The following is a 22,106-nucleotide window of genomic DNA, read 5'->3' as shown; positions in this document are numbered from 1 at the left end:
ACGCTTATTATTTTTGGATCAGTGACCGCAATAGTTTTGGCGGGATTTTGATCCCATAGGAAAGCTGTTTTCTTGCAATATCTTTCCGGTGTCCATGTAAAAAGTAGTCAACTGTAAACCTTGTAATGGTTTACAGTTTGTAAAATAGGCTCATAGTCCATTAAAATGTTTAAAGTTATGTCATTGTTATGTCAACTATGTAATAATTTAGGCCAAAATGTCTTCAGATCATGATTTGATAAAATGAGTACATTGAGTAAATTATTATCTGCTTCAGCTGCCTTGCACCATATTGTTCCATAAAAATGTGTCCTGTTTGTGCTACTCCACTGCACCCTAGTGAACAGATCAAATATAACATATGTTTTCTTATTTTGCGTTACACTATTTTGCACTTTTGGTTAAAGAGCTTCAGTTCTAAGAGAGTGAAACCAATGAAGTGGTTTGTGATAACTGATAGTGACATCTGCTGAATGTTATAAACTAAAGATCTAATCTGATTTTTCACTACCACTATATAATTGCATTATGTTTCAAATGTAGGTCAGACAGGAGGAGCAAATATACCTCCAGCCAATGTGCCTGTGACACCTGGTGAGTGTTACATGCAAGTGTCTTTGTTTTTAGTTACAATTGTAGTGGAAACTACAAAGTAAGAATTGATCAGACCCAACAGAAAGTTGAAAGTTGCAAACTTTGTTGGGGAAAATAATATTATTATCCAAGAATGAATGCATATCTGTGCATATGGCATTCATTTAATGTAACAATACTCTAAAATCTACAATTTTATAATGTGATTACAATTGTGACCATTGGCATGTTTATATGTCATGGGAGCATGATTTATATGATAATTTACATGAATCATGTGAGCAAGTTTTATATGAGAATATTTTAGATGGTAGTTGTGGCTGTATTATGGCAAATTTTAATTGCCTCCTTTTATGGAGTTTTTGACAAAGGCATCATCTTTTAGAGCGGTGGTTCTCAACTAGTGGGTTGCATCGAATAAACAATGTTAAATGCAATTAATAAAATGAAACTAACAATATAATGCATAGTTAGAATAGTAAAATGGTAATATTAATAAAATTCAATGTTTGATTTAAATGTGTACTCAGTAACATTTTTTCTAATTTAAGAAGTTTTGATTCTAAATAAATGAATAGAAATTTTGAAATGTATGTATAAAATCATGACCACTCACGTGAGATGAAGAGCTCAGTCATATCAGTAATTTTACAAAAGCTCTTTTATTCTACATGGAGCAGGGGCACCTCATGGGGGCAGCCATGTTAGCATCACATGACCAGTCGAATATTAATCAATCTTAATAACTGCCCTGTTATTGGAAACTTTAACTCATGGATTAAATTAATCCTTGTTTACTGTGCATAGTGAATTTCTACAATGGCATCGGTAACTGAAAACTACTGTGTTTGAATGATGCATCATCCAGGCCACTAGGTGTCAGTGTAAGCCATACTTCGACATCAAAAAGTTACTGAGTGATTTTGTTTACTTTTTGTATGATAAACAATTTTGGTACCATGTTGGAATGCGACTTGATGTAAAATCTGGGCCCTAAAATCTACACATGAAATCAACAGTCTATCGCCACATTATGCTTTGTTTTGCTAACCTTGTAGGCTCCCCCTTGGGAGAGGAGATCTGGCCTGGTCATTTACTCATTAATTCATCATCTTATTTTAGACACTTCAAACTCAAAACTAAACTTTGGTCACAAAAATATGCAGTTATGTTTGTTGCTTTTCCTAAATAAACATGATATGGCTAACTTTTACCTGTAGAGAACTTTTAGCTCTGTTCTTTCGATCACCTAATGAATATGAACAGTACAGATATCACAAAGGATTATCTGAGAGTTGTGACGTTAACAATGTTTCTCCTATAGTATATACCATTGACCTTCATCCAGACAGAAATGAAGTTTATCCTACACCACCAGGTAAAGACATGGGCAAATGTTTAAATGAAAGGATGAATAGTAATTAATAAGAATGAATTATGTGTTTATAGAGCTATTATGTTGTAAGTATTTCCTTCTGTGCTCTAGGTTATGTGCCAACCCAGGTCCCTATGATGATGCCAGTCCCACAGAGACCCCCTGGTTGCCCCCCTGGCCTGGAATACCTGACTCAGGTGACCTCATGATTTCTGTGCATGTCACTTTTCCTAACAGACAAATCATTGTTTCATATGATCTTTTTTCCTCCTGCTTTTGCATGTGTTTTTGTCATATTGTAAGTTGTTTTGGCAAGACAGCATCTGCTATGAACACAAATGTATATGGATGACATTTCATTGCATTAAAAAAAAAAAAAAAAAATAATCCAACCAAGTGATATTTATTTTAAAGAAAGATAGAACATGCACATTTTCAAGCAAAAAAGATTCACATTATGAAGTTTGTCATGTTTAAAATGTAAAACACTAGATATACTGTTCAAAATTAAGACAAAAAAGTATTTGAACCCTTTATGCATACCTCGGGTCTTTAGATGACCCCCCCTCCCAATGTTCAAGCCAAATCTACACCCTTGCATATGTGTAGATTATGTGTTATGTGTAGCTAAATATGTGTTTGATGGCCAGTTGCGTCTCATGAAATTTCAGTGTGGAAGTAATGAATCCTGTTCAATATTTGTTGCATCATCTCTTTGATATATGGAAAATAAACCATCAACATATATCAGAAAATATTCTATTCTATTATTTTCTAATTGTCTTGAAAATGTTTTCAAAATATGATGCTATCTGGGCATTTTGTAGATTCATTTGTGATAGATATACGTGCCGGGTCTCTAAAGACCAGAGTATGCAATAATGTTTAGCCAAACACCCTCATTTAAGGGTTAACACTATCTGTCCATACACCTGTGGTTTCTCTGCTAGGGCATTTGTGTAAACTTGAGGGGATCTGACTTTTTACATCCTCCAAAAATTACCACAAGACCAGTTCTTTAAAAATAATTGCACAAAAGTTATTTCTGAGAAAAAGTCATGTCATCATCATTTGTTTGCAGTAACCACTTGGTTTGATATCTCATTCAATGACATTTATACATTTTTAAGTGGCTTAAATGTTCAAACATTTTTCTTTGGCTCATTGTAAACCTATATGATATACACTCACTGAGCACTATATTAGGAACACCTGTACACCTACATATTCATGCGATTATCTTATCAGCCAATCATGTGGCAGCAGGTCAGGAGCTTCAGTTAATGTTCACACTAACCATCAGAATGGGGAAATAAATGTGATCTCAGTTATTTGGACCATGACATGATTGTTGGTGCCAGATGGGCTGGTTTGAGTATTTCTGTAACTGCTGATCTCCTGGGATTTTCACACACAACAGTCTCTAGTGTTTACTCAGAATGGTGTCAAAAACAAAAAACATCCAGAGTGGCAGTTCTGTGGACAGAAATGCCTTGTTGATGAGAGAGGTCAACGGAGAATGGCCAGACTAGTTCAAGCCAACAGAAAGGCTACGGTAACTCAGATAACCACTCTGTACAATTGTAGTGAGCAGAATAGCATCTCAGAATTCTCAACACATCAAACCTTGAGGCGGATGGGCTACAACAGCAACAGTAGGACCATGCTGGGCACTTTATTAGGACCTAGTGTTCCTAATAAAATGCTCAGTGAGTGTATCTGGACATGAATATACATAGTATGTCAATGTTGTAATCCTCCTATAAACAGGTAGACCAACTTCTAGTTCATCAGAAAGTGGAACTAATGGAAGGTAATGTTAAGCCATTGATTGCATTTGAGAAACACTTTTCTAAACCACTGCCATGAACACGATGCTTTCTCTTTCACACACAGTTCTCACAGGATGGGAAACCAATAATCAATACGTGATAAAAAACAGTTTAGGGCAGCAGGTGTTTTTTGCTGCTGAGGAGAGCGATTGTTGCACACGTATGATCTGTGGACCAATACGCTCCTTCACGCTCCACATTCAAGATAACATGGGACAGGAAGTGATGACTTTATCCCATCCACTTAACTGCAGTAGCTGTTTCTTTCCCTGTTGTCTGCAAGAGGTAATGTGTTGTTGCATAACATGAAGTAAATCATGAAGTAAAGCTGATTTTTACTTACATTTTAAGTATGTTTTTTTGATCTAGCTATTAAAAATTGGGTTCTTGGAGTCTTTCAGATTCCAAAACAGAACATGTGGGTTAACTGATTAATATTTTACAGTTGGAGGTTCAGAGCCCTCCTGGCAGCCCTATTGGTTATGTGATCCAAAGCTGGCATCCTTTCCTGCCAAAGTTCATCATTCAAAATGAGAGAAAAGAACCAGTTCTGAGGATTGTGGGACCGTTTTGTGACTGCAAATGTTGTTCTGATATTAATTTTGAGGTATGGTGCATAAATTATACCAAATTCCAAACTGTAACATCTGGGAAAACACATTTGCTATGTTGTATATCTAAATGTGAATTGAATTACATTTCCTGTCATAAAAATATTTATAACCAAGCAACCTTTGATCTGTACTTGCAGTTTCAGAGGTTTAGAAATTAACTTCTACAACATGTTATATGTGTGAAGCAGATGCTCATCAATCTTACAGTTAAACGTTTATGTGATGCCAGGTGATGTCACTGGATGAGTCATCAGTGATTGGTCGGATTAGCAAACAGTGGACAGGATTTGAGGCTGAAATGTTTTCCGATGCAGATAATTTTGGACTACAATTTCCAATGGATTTAGATGTGAAAATAAAGGCAGTTATATTAGGGGCCTGCTTTCTTATTGTAAGTATTATTTTAATACAACTCAGATTTTTATTTATTTTTTTATTTTTTGCCCATCAAATTGTAAGATTTGCATGAATTTAGTTATAATGACATCAAAATACTGAGGTGTTCCATTGCATAGTCTCTATAAATCAAAAGTGTGCAGCAAATAAAAGTCCTTTAAGATCCAGCAGGCCTACTATGGAACATGGATGGAAGGCAGTTAACTAAATAATGAATTAAGGGTTACAATCCTCAATTCTCTTGATCTCTTAAATCATTGGGTAAGGCTGAGCATTTAAAAAAATGTTTCATTGGGAGGGGACGAGACGCCATGCGAGAAGCAGACATGTGATTGCGAGCTCTGCACACTTTGCTAGTTTTTTAAGTATTTTCATGTTATAATCCGGTGAGATTTGATACACCCAGTTACATACTTGCTCTTTGAGGTAAACATGGCAAAGAAGTCAAAATCCTCAGACTCTGTAGACATTAAAAGACACTTATGTGTTCAAGCTGAGGCCTCTGATGGGACTGCGAGCTGGGGACTTGATTTGGACGGCACGTCGGGAGATGAAATCCAGCATCAACTGTCCAACAACTCGGTGATGCTGACGAAGGTTGTTACTGACTTGGAGGATCTCACTGTAATACGTTGATTGATTACGGCGATGGAAACAAAATTGTGAGTTGGTCACAAGAGTGTCGGCTGTTGAGAGACGAATTGATTATCTGGAGTCTTCAGAAAGGGAATTATACGCTAATCCGCCCGCATCCAAAACAGACTTAGAACACATTTTGGAAAAACTTGAATATTTCGAAAATATGAACCAAAGGAATAACATACGAATTGTTGAAATTCCTGAGCATGAAGAAGGCAGAGATATGGTGAAATTCCTTGACAAGCTCTTTCCGAGTCTGTTTTGCCTATTTTACCTATTTACCTATTTTGTTTCTTTTCATGCTGGTTCTGCTTAGTGGCTGGAGATTGTTTTTTGGAATAACACTGCTTCGGGACAGTGTTGTGGATGAATCTGTTCGTTCTTTGTGCTTATGCCTCCTGTTGGCTGGAGTTTGTTTTTGTGGAGTATTTTTAAGGGACATTAGAATGATTTCGTCATCTGCTGCACACATAACAGCCGGCTCACTGAACAATTGTTTGTCTGTCTGAGAAAACTGTACGGCTTTATATCAGCTGGAAGTAGTTTTGTGGAGGAACACACCTTCAAGACAGTTCTGTGAATGAATCTACATGTTTTTTGTGTTTATTCTGCCTGTTGGCTGGAGTCTGTTTTACAAAGTATTTTCTGTTATGTAATGTTGCCTCAGAAAAATTGTGCTGAGGCACAGGACTTGAACAATCCGATGGCAAAGTTGTCGTGGGGGCTCTCACATGTGTACATGGACTCTTTGAGTTTAGAGGGATTGACGCCGGTTGGCGCTGTCGTGCGTGGGGTTAATGCGCACTTTTTTCTTTTTTCTGTTTGTTTTGTTTGGGGGGAAGTTCGGGGTTTGATTGTTGCACTAATGGGGTATGTGGTCTGTATAATCTTGTTTTTGACACACGATTTTGTTTTATTTTTATTTATTTTTATTATATCAATATGTCAAATGTTATTATGAGTAGGTTATCTTTCTCCACATGGAATGTTAATGGGTTGGGGCATCCCATAAAAAGAAGGAAGATTATTTCTTTGCTTAAGCGTAAGAAATATGATATAGTGTTTCTTCAAGAAATGCATCTTTCCCCACAGGAAGCTGAAAAATTTGGGAAGATGTTTTCTTTAGTGCAGGCTCAAGTAAGTGTAGGGGGTCATTATACTGATAAATAAACATTTACAATTCAAATGTCTTAGAGTAAAGATAAATTAGGAAGAGTCATTGTCGTTTTAGGAGAAATTCAGGGGCAAAGTCTGATTTTGGCTAATATTTACGCACCTAACGCTGATGATCAGGGCTTTTTTATAGATCTTGAAGGGATGTTGCAAGCTGCTGGCACCCCTCATGATATAATATTGGGAGGAGACATTAATCTTTTGATGGACTCAGTCCTTGATCAAAGTGAAGCAAAAGTGTGTAAACCCACTACAGCAACATTGACGCTTCACAGAATGTGTAAAATCTTGGTCTTGCAGATATCTGGCAACTTTTGAACCCATCTGCTAGGGACTATACATTTTTTCATCAGTCCATAAGATTTATTCTAGAATAGATTTTTTTTTTTTTAATATCCAAATCCCTCATTTCATCTGTTGTGGATTGCTCAATTGGAAACATCTTAGTCTCAGATCACACCCTGGTGAGTTTAGAGATGTTGCCACATATGGAGAAAAAGAAATCATATAGCTGGCGCTTTAATGTATCCCTTTTGCAAAATACTGATTTCCAACAAATGTTAAAGACTGAAATCAATGTTTATATGGAGACCAACTGGTCCTCAGTATCCTCTGTGGTTGTGGCTTGGGAGGCACTTAAGGCAGTTCTTAGGGGTCGGATCATACAGTATGCCTCATTCACCAAAAAATCCAAAGCACGAGAACTCGTGGAGTTGGAAGAGAATATTAAAAGTGCCGAGGCAGAGCTGAAGCGCCGAATGTCATCCGATGGCCTCAGAGAATTGACCCATTTGAAATACAGATATAATACTATTTTGTTGCAGAAAGTGGAGTTTTGATTGTTCAGGGCAAGACAGTCATACTTTGAGTCAGGGGACAAAGCAGGGAAGCTTTTGGCAAGATATATAAAGCAGAGAGAGTCTTTTTCTACCATTCCCTCAGTGAAATCTGCTGGTGATGAAATTTACCACAGCCATTGATATTAATAATGCTTTCAAAGAGTTCTATCTTGATCTCTATAGTTCCACGTCTTCGTCTACTGATGAAGATTTTAGAAAATTTGTGGAACCATTAGAACTCCCTAAATTGACAACTGAGCCAAAAAATTCTCTTGATTCTGAGATAAACTTGGAGGAGCTTGACGAGGTAATTAAGGCCTTGCCTACAGACAAGGCTCCGGAGCCAGACGGTTTTGCCGCCGAATTTTTTAGATCTTATGCTACAGAACTGGCTCCACTTTTGTTAGAAGTTTATACGGAATCATTAAAGAATGGAAAACTTCCGCCAACCATGACACAAGCCTGGATCAGTCTGATTCTTAAAAAGGACAAAGATCCAAGCGAGTGTAAGAGTTACCGTCCAATTTCCCTGATCCAGCTAGATGTCAACATTTTGTCAAAATTTTGGCTAACCGATTAAGTTATGACATCTGTTATACATATAGATCAGGTGGGGTTTATTCGGGGCCATAGCTCTTCTGATAACATTAGGCATTTCATCAATATCATGTGGTCAGTAGTGAATGATCAGACTCCAGTCGCTGCCATCTCACTTGACGCCAAAAAGGTGTTTGATATGGTAGAATGGGATTATCATTTTAAGATTTTGGAAATGTACGGGTTCGGGAATACATTTATTGGATGGATTAAGTTACTTTATAGACACCCTGTAGCAGCGGTACAAACAAATGGATTAATTTCAGATTATTTTACTCTGGATGGGGCACCCGGCAGTGTTGCCCTCTTTCCCCATTATTGTTTTGTCTTGCCCTAGAACCATTAGCAGCCGCGATAAGAAAGGAGGATGATTTTCCAGGGGTGCTGGCGGGAGGTGTAGTGCATAAGCTTTTGCTTCATGCAGTTGATATTTTATTATTTGTCTCTGACCTTGCTAGATCTATGCCTTGCCTCCACAGAATTATTAACTCTTTTTCCAAGCTCTCAGGATACAAAGTCAGTTGGTCTAAATCCGAAGCTTTAGCTCTGACAGCGTACTGTCCATTAACGGCTTTCTAGCCGGGCGACTTCCAGTGGCCCAAACAGGGCATTAAGTATTTGGGGATTTTATTCCCAGCAAATTTGTCTGATTTAGTTAGAGTTAATTTTGACCCTTTAATAAAATGTTTTCGAGCGATGTGGGCAGGTGGGCTTCATTACATTTATCTATGATTGGGAAGGTTAATGTTATTAAAATGAATTGTATTCCAAAATTTAACTACCTGCTACAGTCTCTCCCTGTAGATGTCCCCCTCTCTTATTTCAAGCAATTTGATAGCATAGTGAAGTCCTTCCTTTGGAATGGTAAGCGTCCCAGATTGCATTTCAATAAGTTACATAGGCAGATTGACAAAGGTGGGCTAGGCCTACCCAAGATTTTGTTTTATTACTATGCATTCAGTCTCAGACATTTGGCTCATTGGTCTCTTCCACCTGAGAGAGCCCCTCCCTGGTTTGGTATTGAACAGGAAGTTCTTGCCCCTATTTTGCCATTGCAAAGCCTCTCTATTAAACTAACCGGAGAAATTAAGTCACACCCCGTTATTTCGCATGTACACTCGGTATGGACAAAAGTGTCCAGAATGTTTAATCGGACATTTAAATGTTGCCTCAAGCATATGGCAGAACCCAAGATCGTGTATCGGTAAGTCCCCTTTCTGCTGATTGGAGTGGATTGGGAGGGGGATTACTACACTCAGTGATCTATATGAGAGTGGATTGTTGAAATCGTTTGAAAATCTGGTTCAACATTTTGGGATCCCCAGATCTCAGTTTTATAGGTATTTACAACTGTGCCACCTCCTTTTTACTGTCTTTGGGAGTAACACACACCCCCCTAAAGCAGCAGATACTCTAGGAGAGGTGATTACTGCTTTTGGAAAAGGTCATGAGGCATCAGTGTATTACTCCCTGTTAATTCAGAGTTTGGGGGGATGGAGCTTTAACCTCTCTTAAGAGAGTATGGGAGAAAGTGGTAGGTACTCGGGTTTAGTTTTGCCCCTGACTTTGTGTTCTGTGCGATGAGGTGGTCACTGAGGTGGGGGATAGTCATATAGAGAATTGGGTTCTGACCTGTGTGATGATCACCAGGCAGGTTATTTTGAGGTCAGCTGGTGTGCCCCCATATCCGGAGTGGTGCACGGAGGTGGGGAGGGTGGCGGCTTATGAGGAGGTGTCATCGGGAAGACGGGGTGGCTTGGATTTGTTTATCCAGAAATGGTTTTGGAGGGCTCTCGGGTGGGGTGTGGAGAGAGTAGTGTAATATAGTTAGTATGATTATTATGTGTGTGTATGTATATATGTATGTGCGTGTATGTATATATATATATATATATATATATATATATATATATATATATATATTTTTTTTATATATATATATATATATGTGTGTCTATTTTTTTTTGTTTGTATATATTTATGTTTGACCACAGGGTTGTTTTTTTGGGGGGCGGGGTTGGGGAGGGGGGGTTGTGGGGTGTAAATGTTGTTTTTATTGATATATGTTTTGCATCTTGTTATTGTATGATTTAATAAAAAATATTAATTACAAAAAAAAAAAAAATGTTTCATTGAAATTGTAATGCCAGCTGGCAATGACAGGTGTTGCTGTGACATGGCACAGAGCTGACTCTGGCGTGGCTGTGACATGGCGTGGAGCTGACTTCGGATCCGGGGCAGAAGGTGGCGCAAGCTCTGCAACCATGACGTGGGACCCTGGCTCGGCGGCCACTGTAGGAGTGACTAGTTCCTCATCAGCCTCTCCTACAGTGAAAGAAGAACCACTCATCTGCAGGGTGAAGTCGATGTATTGCATCAGACTGAAGGTACTCCGACCACCAGACATCAGAGAAAACACCGGCTCATTCAAGCCTGCCCAGAAGAAGTGTTTGAGGGCGATCCCATTAAATCCAACCTGATTGGCCAAAAGTGCAGAAGTCTTCTACTTATTGTGTGACATGGCATGGAACAGTCTTGGACTTGGCTGTGACATGGCGTGAAGGAGACTGAGGCATTATTGTGAAAGGCTCAGGCGTTGTTGTGACATGGCATGGAGCAGGCTGAGGCGTTGCTGTGACATGGCGTGGAGCTGACTCTGGCGTGGCTGTGACATGGCATGGAGCTGACTCTGGCGTGGCTGTGACATGGCATGGAGCTGACTCCAGATCCGGGGCAGAAGGTGGTGCAAGCTCTGCGACCATGAAGTGGGACCCTGGCTCGGCAGCCATGACGTGGGAACTCTGGCTCGGCGGCCACTGTAGGAGTAACTAGTTCCTCATCAGCCTCTACTACAGTGAAAGTAGAACCACTCATCTGCAAGGGCGAAGTCGATGTATTGCATCAGACTGAAGGTACTCCGACCACCAGGCATCAGAGAAAACACCGTCTCATTCAAGCCTGCCTAGAAGAAGTGTTTGAGGGCGATCCCATTAAACCCAACCTGGTTGGCCAAAGTGCAGAAGTCTTCTACTTATTCCTCCAGGGGACAATTCCCCTGACGTAGGCACATGAGCTGAACTGCTGGGTCCATAGTGTGGGTCAGGTATTCTGTAACGTCGGCTGTCAATGACAGGCAGACGAAGACGATGCAGTTTATTCATAAATGTGAAAACCAAAAACTGTGAACAGAAAAACTTGACTTGACTTGACAACCAACAATACATGAACAATACCTGACAAGAGACAATGGCAAACATAAGGGCTTAAATACACAGACATGTGTAACAAGTAAATAAGACAACCAATCACAAGACTGAACTAATAAACAAGATAACAAGAAAATGACCATGAACCAATGACATAACAGAACTAATAACAAGGCCGTGGTGACTTGACGTGGCTATATGGCATGACATGGTAACATGGTACAGCAGGATCCTGACTTGGCCTGGACCGTGGAGAAGGGGCGGGCCTGGACCGTGGAGCAGAGGCTTGCTTGTGACATGGCATGGAGCAGTCTTGGACTTGGCTGTGACATGGCGTGAAGGAGACTGAGGCATTATTGTGACAGGCTCAGGCATTGCTGTGACATGGCACGGAGCAGGCTGAGGCGTTGCTGTGAAATGGCATGGAGCTGACTCTGGTGTGGCTATGACATGACATGGAGCTGACTCTGGCATGGCTGTGACATGGCATGGAGCTTACTCCGGATCCGGGGCAGAAGGTGGCACAAGCTCTGTGACCATGATGTGGGACCCTGACTCGCCGGCCATGACGTGGGAACTCTGGCTCGGCGGCCACTGTAGGAGTGACTAGTTCCTCATCAGCCTCTACTACAGTAAAAGAAGAACCACTCATCTGCAGGGTGAAGTCGATGTATTGCATCAGACTGAAGGTACTCCGACCACCAGGCATCAGAGAAAACACCGGCTCATTCAAGCCTGCCCAGAAGAAGTGTTTGAGGGCGATCCCATTAAATCCAACCTGATTGGCCAAAGTGCAGAAGTCTTCTACTTATTATGTGACATGGCATGGAGCAGTCTTGGACTTGGCTGTGACATGGCGTGAAGGAGACTGAGGCATTATTGTGAAAGGCTCAGGCGTTGCTGTGACATGGCATGGAGCAGGCTGAGGCGTTGCTGTGACATGGCGTGGAGCTGACTCTGGCGTGGCTGTGACATGGCATGGAGCTGACTCTGGCGTGGCTGTGACATGGCATGGAGCTGACTCCGGATCCGGGGCAGAAGGTGGTGCAAGCTCTGTGACCATGAAGTGGGACCCTGGCTCGGCAGCCATGACGTGGGAACTCTGGCTCGGCGGCCACTGTAGGAGTGACTAGTTCCTCATCAGCCTCTACTACAGTAAAAGAAGAACCACTCATCCGCAGGGCAAAGTCGATGTATTGCATCAAACTGAAGGTACTCCGACCACCAGGCATCAGAGAAAACACCGGCTCATTCAAGCCTGCCCAGAAGAAGTGTTTGAGGGCGATCCCATTAAACCCAACCTGGTTGGCCAAAGTGCAGAAGTCTTCTACTTATTCCTCCTGGGGATAATTCCCCTGACGTAGGCACATGAGCTGAACTGCTGGGTCCATAGTGTGGGTCAGGTATTCTGTAACATCAGCTGTCAATGACAGGCAGACGAAGACGATGCAGTTTATTCATAAATGTGAAAACCAAAAACCGAGAACAGAAAGACTTGACTTGACTTAACAACCAACAATACATTAACAATACCTGACAATGGCAAACATAAGGGCTTAACTACACAGACACGGGTAACAAGTAAACAAGACAACCAATCACAAGACTGAACTAATAAACAAGATAACAAGACAATGACCATTAACCAATGACATAACAGAACTAATAACAAGACTATAAACAATGGGAACAGGACACATGAACATTAGGGAAACAGGATAATCACATGACTTGACATGGAAACAGGAAATAACATGACATGGAAACACTTTTCATAATAAAAGACATGAACAAAAACACATCTAGATGTGACAGAAATGACAGTCATTCCCACTTCATATCACATGCTTGCTTTTGGTGCAAACATGCATACTTCTGCTTTAAACAATAATTAGGCTACAATTTTATAATTTTATATATTGTATATTTACATACATCACATATACTGTAGTGTAATACTGTAATATATTAATATAGGCTAATAACACTTTTGTATTTTTCTTATTTTTAATATACAGGATTTCATGTATTTTGAACACACTCAAAATCAAGAGTGAGACCAGCCAGGAGCTTTCTTCCCCATGTAATCATTTTTTGTATTTCTTTTGAAGTACAAATGCTGTTTCGTTTAAAATACAGTTACTTCATTCAGTGTAGCACATACCTGTACAGTTGTTACCGTAAGGATCTATTTCTACCTGATCCAACCCTTAAAATGAGTTTTGTTGGTGTAACCTAATAGGTTCATGAATTATGTTAAATAATATTGTTTACTTGAATGAAAACCAGTTCATTTAGATGTTACAAAATGAAACACATTTTTAGGTTCGCATTTATAGTTTACTACAGTATCTTGTAAACTTTCGCATCCTTTCCAGACACTTTTCTCCATCACCCCCACCTTTCTTTATTTAGTCAAATAACTGCTGTTTTGGGGCGTGTCCCCATAAACCTTCTGTGAATAAAATAGCCCTTTAGTAGCTAGCCCTTCAGAACTCTAAAATGTGTAAATCTTTAACTAATCAAACAACAAAATGATGAATTAGAACCCTGCATTCCCATTTGGGTAAAACTGGGCTGTTCTGTCTTTGAGATGTACTAGTTGTTAACAACGTGATTATGGTGTATGCTGTGTATTTCTGATGGTGTCACTTTATCAGTGTGCTATTTTAAGTCAGGCATTCACTGCCCTCTTGCTGCCTGACCTGGCCTTTCTCTCACACTTGGACTTACAGGGCACAAGTTAGTTTTGCAACAGATGTATAAAATATACACTACCGTTCAAAAATTTGGGGTCACTTGCCTGAAAAGTTTCTCATGATCTTAAAAACCTTTTGATCTGAAGACGTATGCTTAAATGTTTGAAATTAGTTTTGTAGACAAAAATGTAATTGTGCCAACATAGTAATATATTTAATTACAAAACTACAATTTTTATTTTTAAAAAAAGTTTTTGAAATGGATGACTTAGACCGAATAATTAAGAAAAGCAGCCACTAAGTGCCCAACATAGATGGGAACTCCTTCAATACTGTGTAAAAAGCATCCCAGGGTGATACCTCAAGAAGTTGGTTGAGAAAATGACAAGAGTACATTTCTGCAAAATTTAGGCAAAGGGTGGCCACTTTGAAGATGCTAAAATATAACATAGTTTTGATTTATTTTGGATTTTTTAGTCATAACATAATTTCCATATTTCCATTTCTATTATTCCATAGTTTTGATGACTTTACTATTATTCTAAAATGTGAAAAAAATAAAGAATAAGTGACCCTAAACTTCTGAACGGTAGTGTGTGTGTGTATATATATATATATATGTTTTAAGGTTTGAAATTGCAGAGACAGATTTGAAAGGTTGTAAGTGCTGACTATTGTTGTACTGCAAAACTGAATTCAAGTACAAATCGAATATATAACTGCATGTTATTATAAGTTTGCATCTGTCATTTAATTTCTATCATTTATTACAGTAATTACTTTTTGTCTGCAACTTCTAAACAGAATCAGTGTTTCTAAAAACTGTAATGTAAACTTAGTGTACAATGATTGAGGGAATGAATGAAAATTTCAACATACAGGTACAAATATTTGTAGTAAATTCTAAGATCTTTAGAAGTTTTACCTCCATATTTCTTGCCTATATCTTCCCACGCCATGGAGTGTTGGAAAGTTGATGAGGTTTTTTTTTTTTTTCTCAGTCTTTAAAGCTTTCTTTCTTTAATGTATTTTTTTGTTTTGTTTTTGTACTAGTGTATTTTCTTATGACATTGTACCATGTGTAGATGCACCTGCATTTGTATGATTTTGGTTATATATGGTTTTGATCAATTTGATAAGCTTTTCAAAATGGGTAGCCTTAAAGAGATAGTTCACCCTCATGCCATATCAGATGTGTATGAATTTCTGCTGAACACAAACTAAGTTTTTTAATAGAATATCTCAATTCTGCAGGTCCATACAATGCAAGTGAATGGTGACCAAATCTCTGAAACTCCAAAAAGCACATAAAGGCAGAAGAAAAATAAAATCCAGTGGTTTAATCCACGTCTTCTGAAGCGATCCAATCGGTTTTAAGTGAGAACAGACTTACAACTCAATTTTCACTATAAATCTTGGCATCAGCAGTTTCTTTGGTGATCATGATATCAAGATTGATTACACTTCCTAGTTGTTTACGCTTGTGCAGAGCGCTAGATGGTGCTAGGAAGTGTAATCGGGCTTGAAATCATGATTGCCAAGGAAACTGTTGATGCCAACATTTAGAGTGAAAATTGAGTTGCAGGTCTGTTCTCACCCAAAACCGATTGGATCGCTTCAGAATATGTGGATTAAACACTGGATTTTACTTTTATGCTACCTTTATGTGCTTTTTGGAGCTTCAAAGTTCTGGCCACCATTCACTTGTATGGACGTACAGAGCTGAGATATTCTTCTAAAAATCTTCATTTGTGTTCAGAAGAAAGAAATTCACACATATGGGATGGCATGCGGGTGAGTATGATGAGATAATATTTAAATTTTTGGGTGAACTATTCCTTTAAGTGTATCAACCACACTGAAAAAAATATAACACTGATTCAACGTAAAAAAATTGAGGTAATTCACACAAAGTATTTTTTAACTTGACTCACCATAAATCAGTAAATTTGGTCACGTATTCCCTGTTTTCTGTGCTTAGACATTTATTTTGAAATCCTTGTTTTGTTCCCTGTTCCTGTTTCCTGTTAGTTTTGTAGTCCTTTGTAGTTTCTTTTTATGATTGGTTTTCCTCTGATTGTTTCCCCAGGTGTTCCTCGTTCCCTTGTTTTCCCTTGTGCATTTAAGCCCTTGTTTTCCCTGGTTTCTTTGTCAGTCTTCATATGTGTTATCACTTTCTGTGCCTGGGTCCCTTCCCTTCGTTTCGTTTCGTTTCGTTTCGTTTCCCTTTCCCGTTTCCTTTCCCGTTTCCTTCTGAGTTACCTTGTTTATCATTTGTTTAATTAAAAGCTGTGTTTAGATCCTCTTTCCTCGTCTGCCTCATCACAGAAAGACTGACCAAAAATGGATCTAGCAGCTCTCAGAATTCTGCTTCTGAAGCAAGGTGACCATCCTGTTGAGGATCATGTCCGTGAGTTTTTAGAGCTAGCGAATTTAGTGCACAATCCAGACCGCTGTCTGGTGGTTTTCTTCTGGACCTGAATAGAGCACTGAATGAACTGATGCCTCCGGCTGATCCTCACTGGACACTCTGCGAATATGTGGAGAAGACTCTGGAACTTTGCGGATCCCTTTACACCGTGGATTATGGCAGGAACCCCGGGCCAAAACCTGCATCTTCTGCTCCCTCATCCAAACCTTCCATGGCTCCTTACTCCACACCTGCCACGGCCAACGAGCCAGCGCCCATGCCTGCCACGGCCAACGAGCCAGCGCCTATACCTGTGGCCTCGTCCACTCCCGTGACTATGTTCCCAGCTGTCCGGAAAAGAAAAGGACACCTTCTCCCCAGTCGCTGCCCGTGCTCACGACCACGGAGGTCGCTGCTCGTGCTCACGACCACGGAGGTCGCTGCCCGTGCTCACGACCACGGAGGTCGCTCCACAGTAATCCAGGTCACTTAGCGTCGAGCTTCCCCCGGCTTCGCCTGCCTTCGAGGCTCTGCCCGCTCCCAGAGACTCCTCCTTCAGCGGTTCCGTCCGCCTTACCAGAGACTCCTCTTACAGCGGCTCTTCCTACCCCTCCTCCAGCGGCTCCACCTCCTGACCCTGTCTCAGCCCTGTGGCCACCTCCCAGGCCTCCTGACCCTGTCTCGGCCCTGTGGCCGCCTATCGGGACTCCTGACCCAGTCCCTACCCTGAGATGGCCTCCTTGGTCTCCTGGCCCTCTGCCTGATCTGCTTTGGCCTCTTTGGTCTCCGGCTCCACCTGGGTCCTCACTCTCACTGGCTCTGCCTCAGTCTTCCGAGCCTCCAGCCCTCTGAACCTCTGACTCCAGCTTGGTCTCCGAGCCTGCAGTGTCACCCTGGCTCTCCATCCCTCCGGCTCCGCCTTTGTCTCGAGCCTCCCTGACTTTGCCTTGTTCCTCTGCTCCCCTTGTGCCCTCTTGAACTGCCTGTCTCCCCCTTCCCCCCCCCCCCACACTCCATGAACTTATATATATATATTTTTTAAGTGTCTGGAATCCGCTCCTTAAAGGGGGGTGGGGGTGGGGTCTGTCACATATCCCCTGTTTTCTGTGCTTAGACTTATTTTGAAATCCTTGTTTTGTTCCCCATTCCTGTTTCATGTTAGTTTTGTAGTCCTTTGTAGTCCTTTGTAGTTTCTTTTTGATTGGTTTTCCTCGTTCCCTTGTTTTCCCTAGTGTATTTAAGCCCTTGTTTTCCCTGGTTTCTTTGTCAGTCTTCACATGTGTTGTCATGTTCTGTGTCTGGTTCCCTGTGTTTTGTTTCCTTTTTATTCTAAGTTACCTTGTTTATCTTTCGTTTCATTAAAAGCTGCATTTAGATCCTCATTCCTTGTCACATTGCCAAGAAAAACGTCATGGTTACTGGTATAACCTCTGTTCCCTGATGGAGGGAACGAGACGTTGGTGTCGATGTAGTGACACTTAGGGGTCACTCTTGGGAGCCCGAGACACCTCTGGTCTTTGATAAAATGCCAGTGAAAATTGGCGAGTGGTATTTGCATGCCACTCCCCCGAACATACGGGTATAAAAGGAGCTGGTATGCAACCACTCATTCAGGTTTTATGCTGAGGAGCCGATATAAGGTCCGGCCATTTCAGCGGGTAGTTCAGCGTTGTGGCAGGAGGGACCAACGTCTCGTTCCCTCCATCAGGGAACGGAGGTTACACCAGTAACCATGACGTTCCCTATCTGTCACTCATTCGACGTTGGTGTCAATGTAGTGACACTAGGGGTCCCTATACAAAACACCACAAGGCTGAACTGTGTTACGTGAACTGGCGGTGTGTGGTGGGCAGACTTGCTGTGTGCCTCATAGCCAGCACACCAGGTCGACACGTAACCTCCCCCAACACAGTTATGAGTGTCGAACGGCCCTTTTTGGGGACAAGTCGACTACCCAAAGATAGAGACAGGCTTAACCCAGTTGTGGCCTCTTTTCCCCTTCTCTTTTTCCACTCCCTAAAAAAGAAGGGGGATTATCCGACTGGGCCGCCAGGTCTAGTCGGGGGTGTCCCTCCCAAGGGGAGGACACCGCGGAGACCACACCTCGCCCCAAGAGAGGGAGGGATATTTAAGTGGAAGAATATGTCACATGGCCTTTCCAACCATGTGGAGAGCCTTCAAGGTAGATCCTGCCCAATGGGGGAGGAGTTACTACAACATGGAGACTGGGGCAGAGGGGCTCTGCCCAAGGAAGACACAGTTTGCCAGCAGGGAAACGAATTAGCGGAAGATATAGATCGCATGGGGTTAGCCTTACAGGGAACCGCCACATGCGGAGCACCTACCCCAGAACCGGGCTATTAGTTAGCACGTGTACTGGGCCGGCAGCGAGTCTCTCCAAAAACTCGACTGCCACAGGGCTCGGAGGAAGTCAACCAGGGAACAAATTTTGTGAATACTACTGGGAATTAACAGCGCACGTCTTCAGCTCAAAAGGAGGTGGAAGGCGCTATGTGCAAGCGATACACCCGGCCGGCTATCTCGGGCTTATCCGCTTGTTGCGTGCCACTACCTGGGACGAAACCAGTTCCACCCGGAGGTTGTAGAACCTTGCAAAGGTGTTGGGTGTTGCCCAGCCCGTTGCTCTGCAAATGTCTGTTAGAGAGGCACCCCTGACCAAGGCCCAAGAAGCCGCTACACCACGGGTAGAATGGGCTCGTAGCCCTACCGGGGGTGGCATGTTTTGGGGCGAGATATGCCATAGTTATGGCGTCAACGAGCCAGTGGGCGATCCTCTGCTTGGAGACAGTGCTTCCTTTCCGCTGTGCACCAAAAGCAGACAAAGAGCTGCTCAGAGATTCTAAAGCTCTGCGTGCGATCCAAATAGATGCGTAAAGCACGCACCGGACACAGCGACGACAGGGCTGGGTCTGCCTCCTCCTGGGGCAGCACCTGCAGGTTCACCACCTAGTCCCTAAAGGAGTGGTGGGAACCTTGGGCACATAGCTCGGTCAGGGTCTCAGGATCACGTGAGAGTAACCTGGACCGAACTCCAGGCACGTTTCACTGACAGAGAACGCTTGCAGGTCACCTACCCTCTTGATGGAAGTGAGTGCACTCGGCTGACTGCAAAGCTCAAAGGGGGCTCTCCAGAAAGAAGGTCCTTCCTCAGGGGAATTTGCCTGGGGGGAGCTGTCGCGAGGAGCGTGAGGTCCGAGCACCATGTCTGGGCGGGCCAGTAGGGTGCTTACCAGGACGACCTTCTCCTCGTCCTCCCTGACCTTGCACAGGGTCTATGCAAGCAGGCTCACTGGCGGAAAACGCATATTTGCGAATGCCAGGGGACCAGCTGCGTGCCAGCACGTCTATGCCGAGGAAGGCCTCGGTCAGGGCGTACCAGAGCGGGCAGTGGGGAGGATTCTTGGGAGGCGAACAGGTGCACCTGTGCCTGTCGAATCGACTCCAAATCAGCTGGACCACCTGAAGGTGGAGTCTCCACTCTCCCTTGAGGGTAACCTGTTGTGACAGCGTGTCCGCCGTAGTGTTGAGGTTGCCCGGGATGTGAGTGGCTTGCAGCGACTTGAGGTGCTGCTGACTCCATAGGAGGAGACGGCGGGTGAGTTGTGACATACATCGAGAGCACAACCCACCTTGGTGTTTGACATATGCTACCGTTGTTGTGTTGTCTGTCTGAACTAACATGTGCTTGCCCTGGATCAACGGCCGAAACCTCCGCAGGGTGAGCAGAATTGCCAGTAACTCGAGGCAGTTGATGAGCCAATGCAGTCGCGGACCTGTCCAGAGGCCGGCAGCTGTGTGCCTGTTGCAAACAGTGCCCCAGCCAATTTGAGGCGTCTGTCATGACCACGACGCACCTGGGGACCAGTTCTAGGGGAACATCTGCTCGTAGAAACGAGAGGTCGGTCCAAGGGCTGAAAAGACGGTGACAGTCCGACATAATGGCCACATGGTGTGTCCCGTGGCGCCATGCCCGTCTTGGGACTCGAGTCTGGAGCCAGTGCTGAAGCGGCCTCATATGCATCAACCCGAGCGGGGTGGCCACCGCCGAGGATGCCATATGCCCCAGGAGCCTCTGAAAAAGTTTCAGTGGAACCGCTGTTTTCTGTTTGAACGCCTTCAAACAGGCCAGCACCGACTGGGTGCGCTTGTTCGTAAGGCGCGCCGTCAAGGAGACTGAGTCCAACTCCAAACCAAGAAAAGAGATGCTCTGAACCGGGAGGAGCTTGCTCTTTTCCCAGTTGACCCGAAGCCCTAGTCGGCTGAGGTGTGAGAGCACCAGGTCCCTGTGTGCGCATAACACGTCTTGAGAGTGAGCTAGGATTAGCCAGTCGTCGAGTTAGTTGAGAATGCAAATGCCCACCTCCCTTAACGGGGCAAGGGCAGCCTCTGCGATCTTCGTAAAGATGCGAGGAGACAGGGACAGGCCGAAAGGGAGGACTTTGTACTGATACGCCTGACCCTCAAACGCGAACCGCAGGAAGGGTCTGTGTCGAAAAGGATCGAGACGTGAAAAGTACGCATCCTTCAGGTCTACCGCCGCGAACCAATCTTGATGCCGGACGCTCGCTAGAATGCGTCTTTGCGTCAGCATCTTGAACGGGAGTCTGTGTAAAGCCCGGTTCAGTACTCACAGGTCCAAGATTGGCTGCAACCCACCGCCTTATTCCGGTACGATGAAGTAGGGGCTGTAAAACCCTTTCTTCATCTCGGCTGGAGGGATAGGTTCTATCGCGTCCTTCCGTAGGAGGGTAGCGATCTCCGCGCAAGGTAGCAGCGTTTTCGTCTTTCACCAAGGTGAAGTGGACACCACTGAACCTGGGCGGATGCCCGGCGGAGTGAATTGCGCAGTCGAGTCGGACGGTCCGGACCAGCCCTCGTGACGGATTGGAAGGCGCAAGCCATGCGTCCAAGTTCCGCGCAAGGGGGACCAAAGGGACAACGTCATCGGATGTACCGGCAGGTGGGGCCTCGCGGCGGGGCAGAGCTCGAGGTGCCACACCATGTCGTGGCCGTGCTGAGTCTAAGGACATCGAAGCATTTACCTGGCTCCTTGTGACCACCCCCGGAACAGCCTGGGATGGGGGAGGAAGAGGCCTGTCCTCGTGACCCGTGGAGACTGTCACATCGGGGGCGGATTTGTGCCACAGCTGGGCGCTCAGGGGCGGGAGACCGCCGCTGGAGCGCCAACCTGCCAAATGGAGTGGTGGACGGTGGTCGTAATGCCAGCCGTACACACCGGATACGTGACCCAGGGAACAAGGAAACCACTCTTGCTGAGCTCTTAAGTACTGCAGCCACTTGGGCATGCAGCGCAATTAAATGCAAAAGGTAACAAAAAGATGAAGATCTGCTTACCAGCTCCAGAGCAGCGGGTTTCGTTGTCCCTGTGTCGCCCGTCTCAAGGGTGCTTTGAAGCCTTTCATGGGTTCTGGGCGGCAGTGAGACGGGGTGAAACTTACTTCAAAGGCATTCCGCAAGTCACCACCCCCCCCCCCCCCTCCGACTACCCCATCGCAGGGCACGAAATGCCATGCGATGGAGAAACACTGAAAAAGCAAATACACATTCCCTGTATTTAGTTAAATCAATCAAACTAATAATCAAACTATCCCAAATTGTATATGATATATTCCTGTATTGTATGTATGTCCCGATGTTATACTAACCTAGTTAGGATTCTTTAGTTATGTTAGGGTAACTTCGAATGCTGA

The 22,106-nt window shown here is 43.3% G+C and overlaps 1 protein-coding gene across 1 annotated transcript; it reads left to right on the top strand.

The window, feature by feature from the left end:
- Nucleotides 1-1,953: 1,953 nt before the first annotated feature.
- LOC127441909 (phospholipid scramblase 1) lies at nucleotides 1,954-13,322 on the top strand. The gene is made up of 7 exons (XM_051699471.1): nucleotides 1,954-1,972; nucleotides 2,081-2,166; nucleotides 3,740-3,782; nucleotides 3,866-4,086; nucleotides 4,247-4,408; nucleotides 4,645-4,806; nucleotides 13,284-13,322. The coding sequence occupies exons 2-7, from the start codon at nucleotides 2,104-2,106 to the stop codon at nucleotides 13,320-13,322; spliced, it is 690 nt and encodes a 229-aa protein (XP_051555431.1). The 5' UTR covers nucleotides 1,954-1,972; nucleotides 2,081-2,103.
- The last annotated feature ends 8,784 nt before the right edge of the window (nucleotides 13,323-22,106 follow it).

This window comes from Myxocyprinus asiaticus, chromosome 6 (genome assembly GCF_019703515.2).
Source record: "Myxocyprinus asiaticus isolate MX2 ecotype Aquarium Trade chromosome 6, UBuf_Myxa_2, whole genome shotgun sequence".
Taxonomy (NCBI): Eukaryota; Metazoa; Chordata; class Actinopteri; order Cypriniformes; family Catostomidae; genus Myxocyprinus; species Myxocyprinus asiaticus.
Note: the sequence above shows the minus strand (reverse complement) of the source record. Positions and strands in the feature narration are given on the sequence as shown.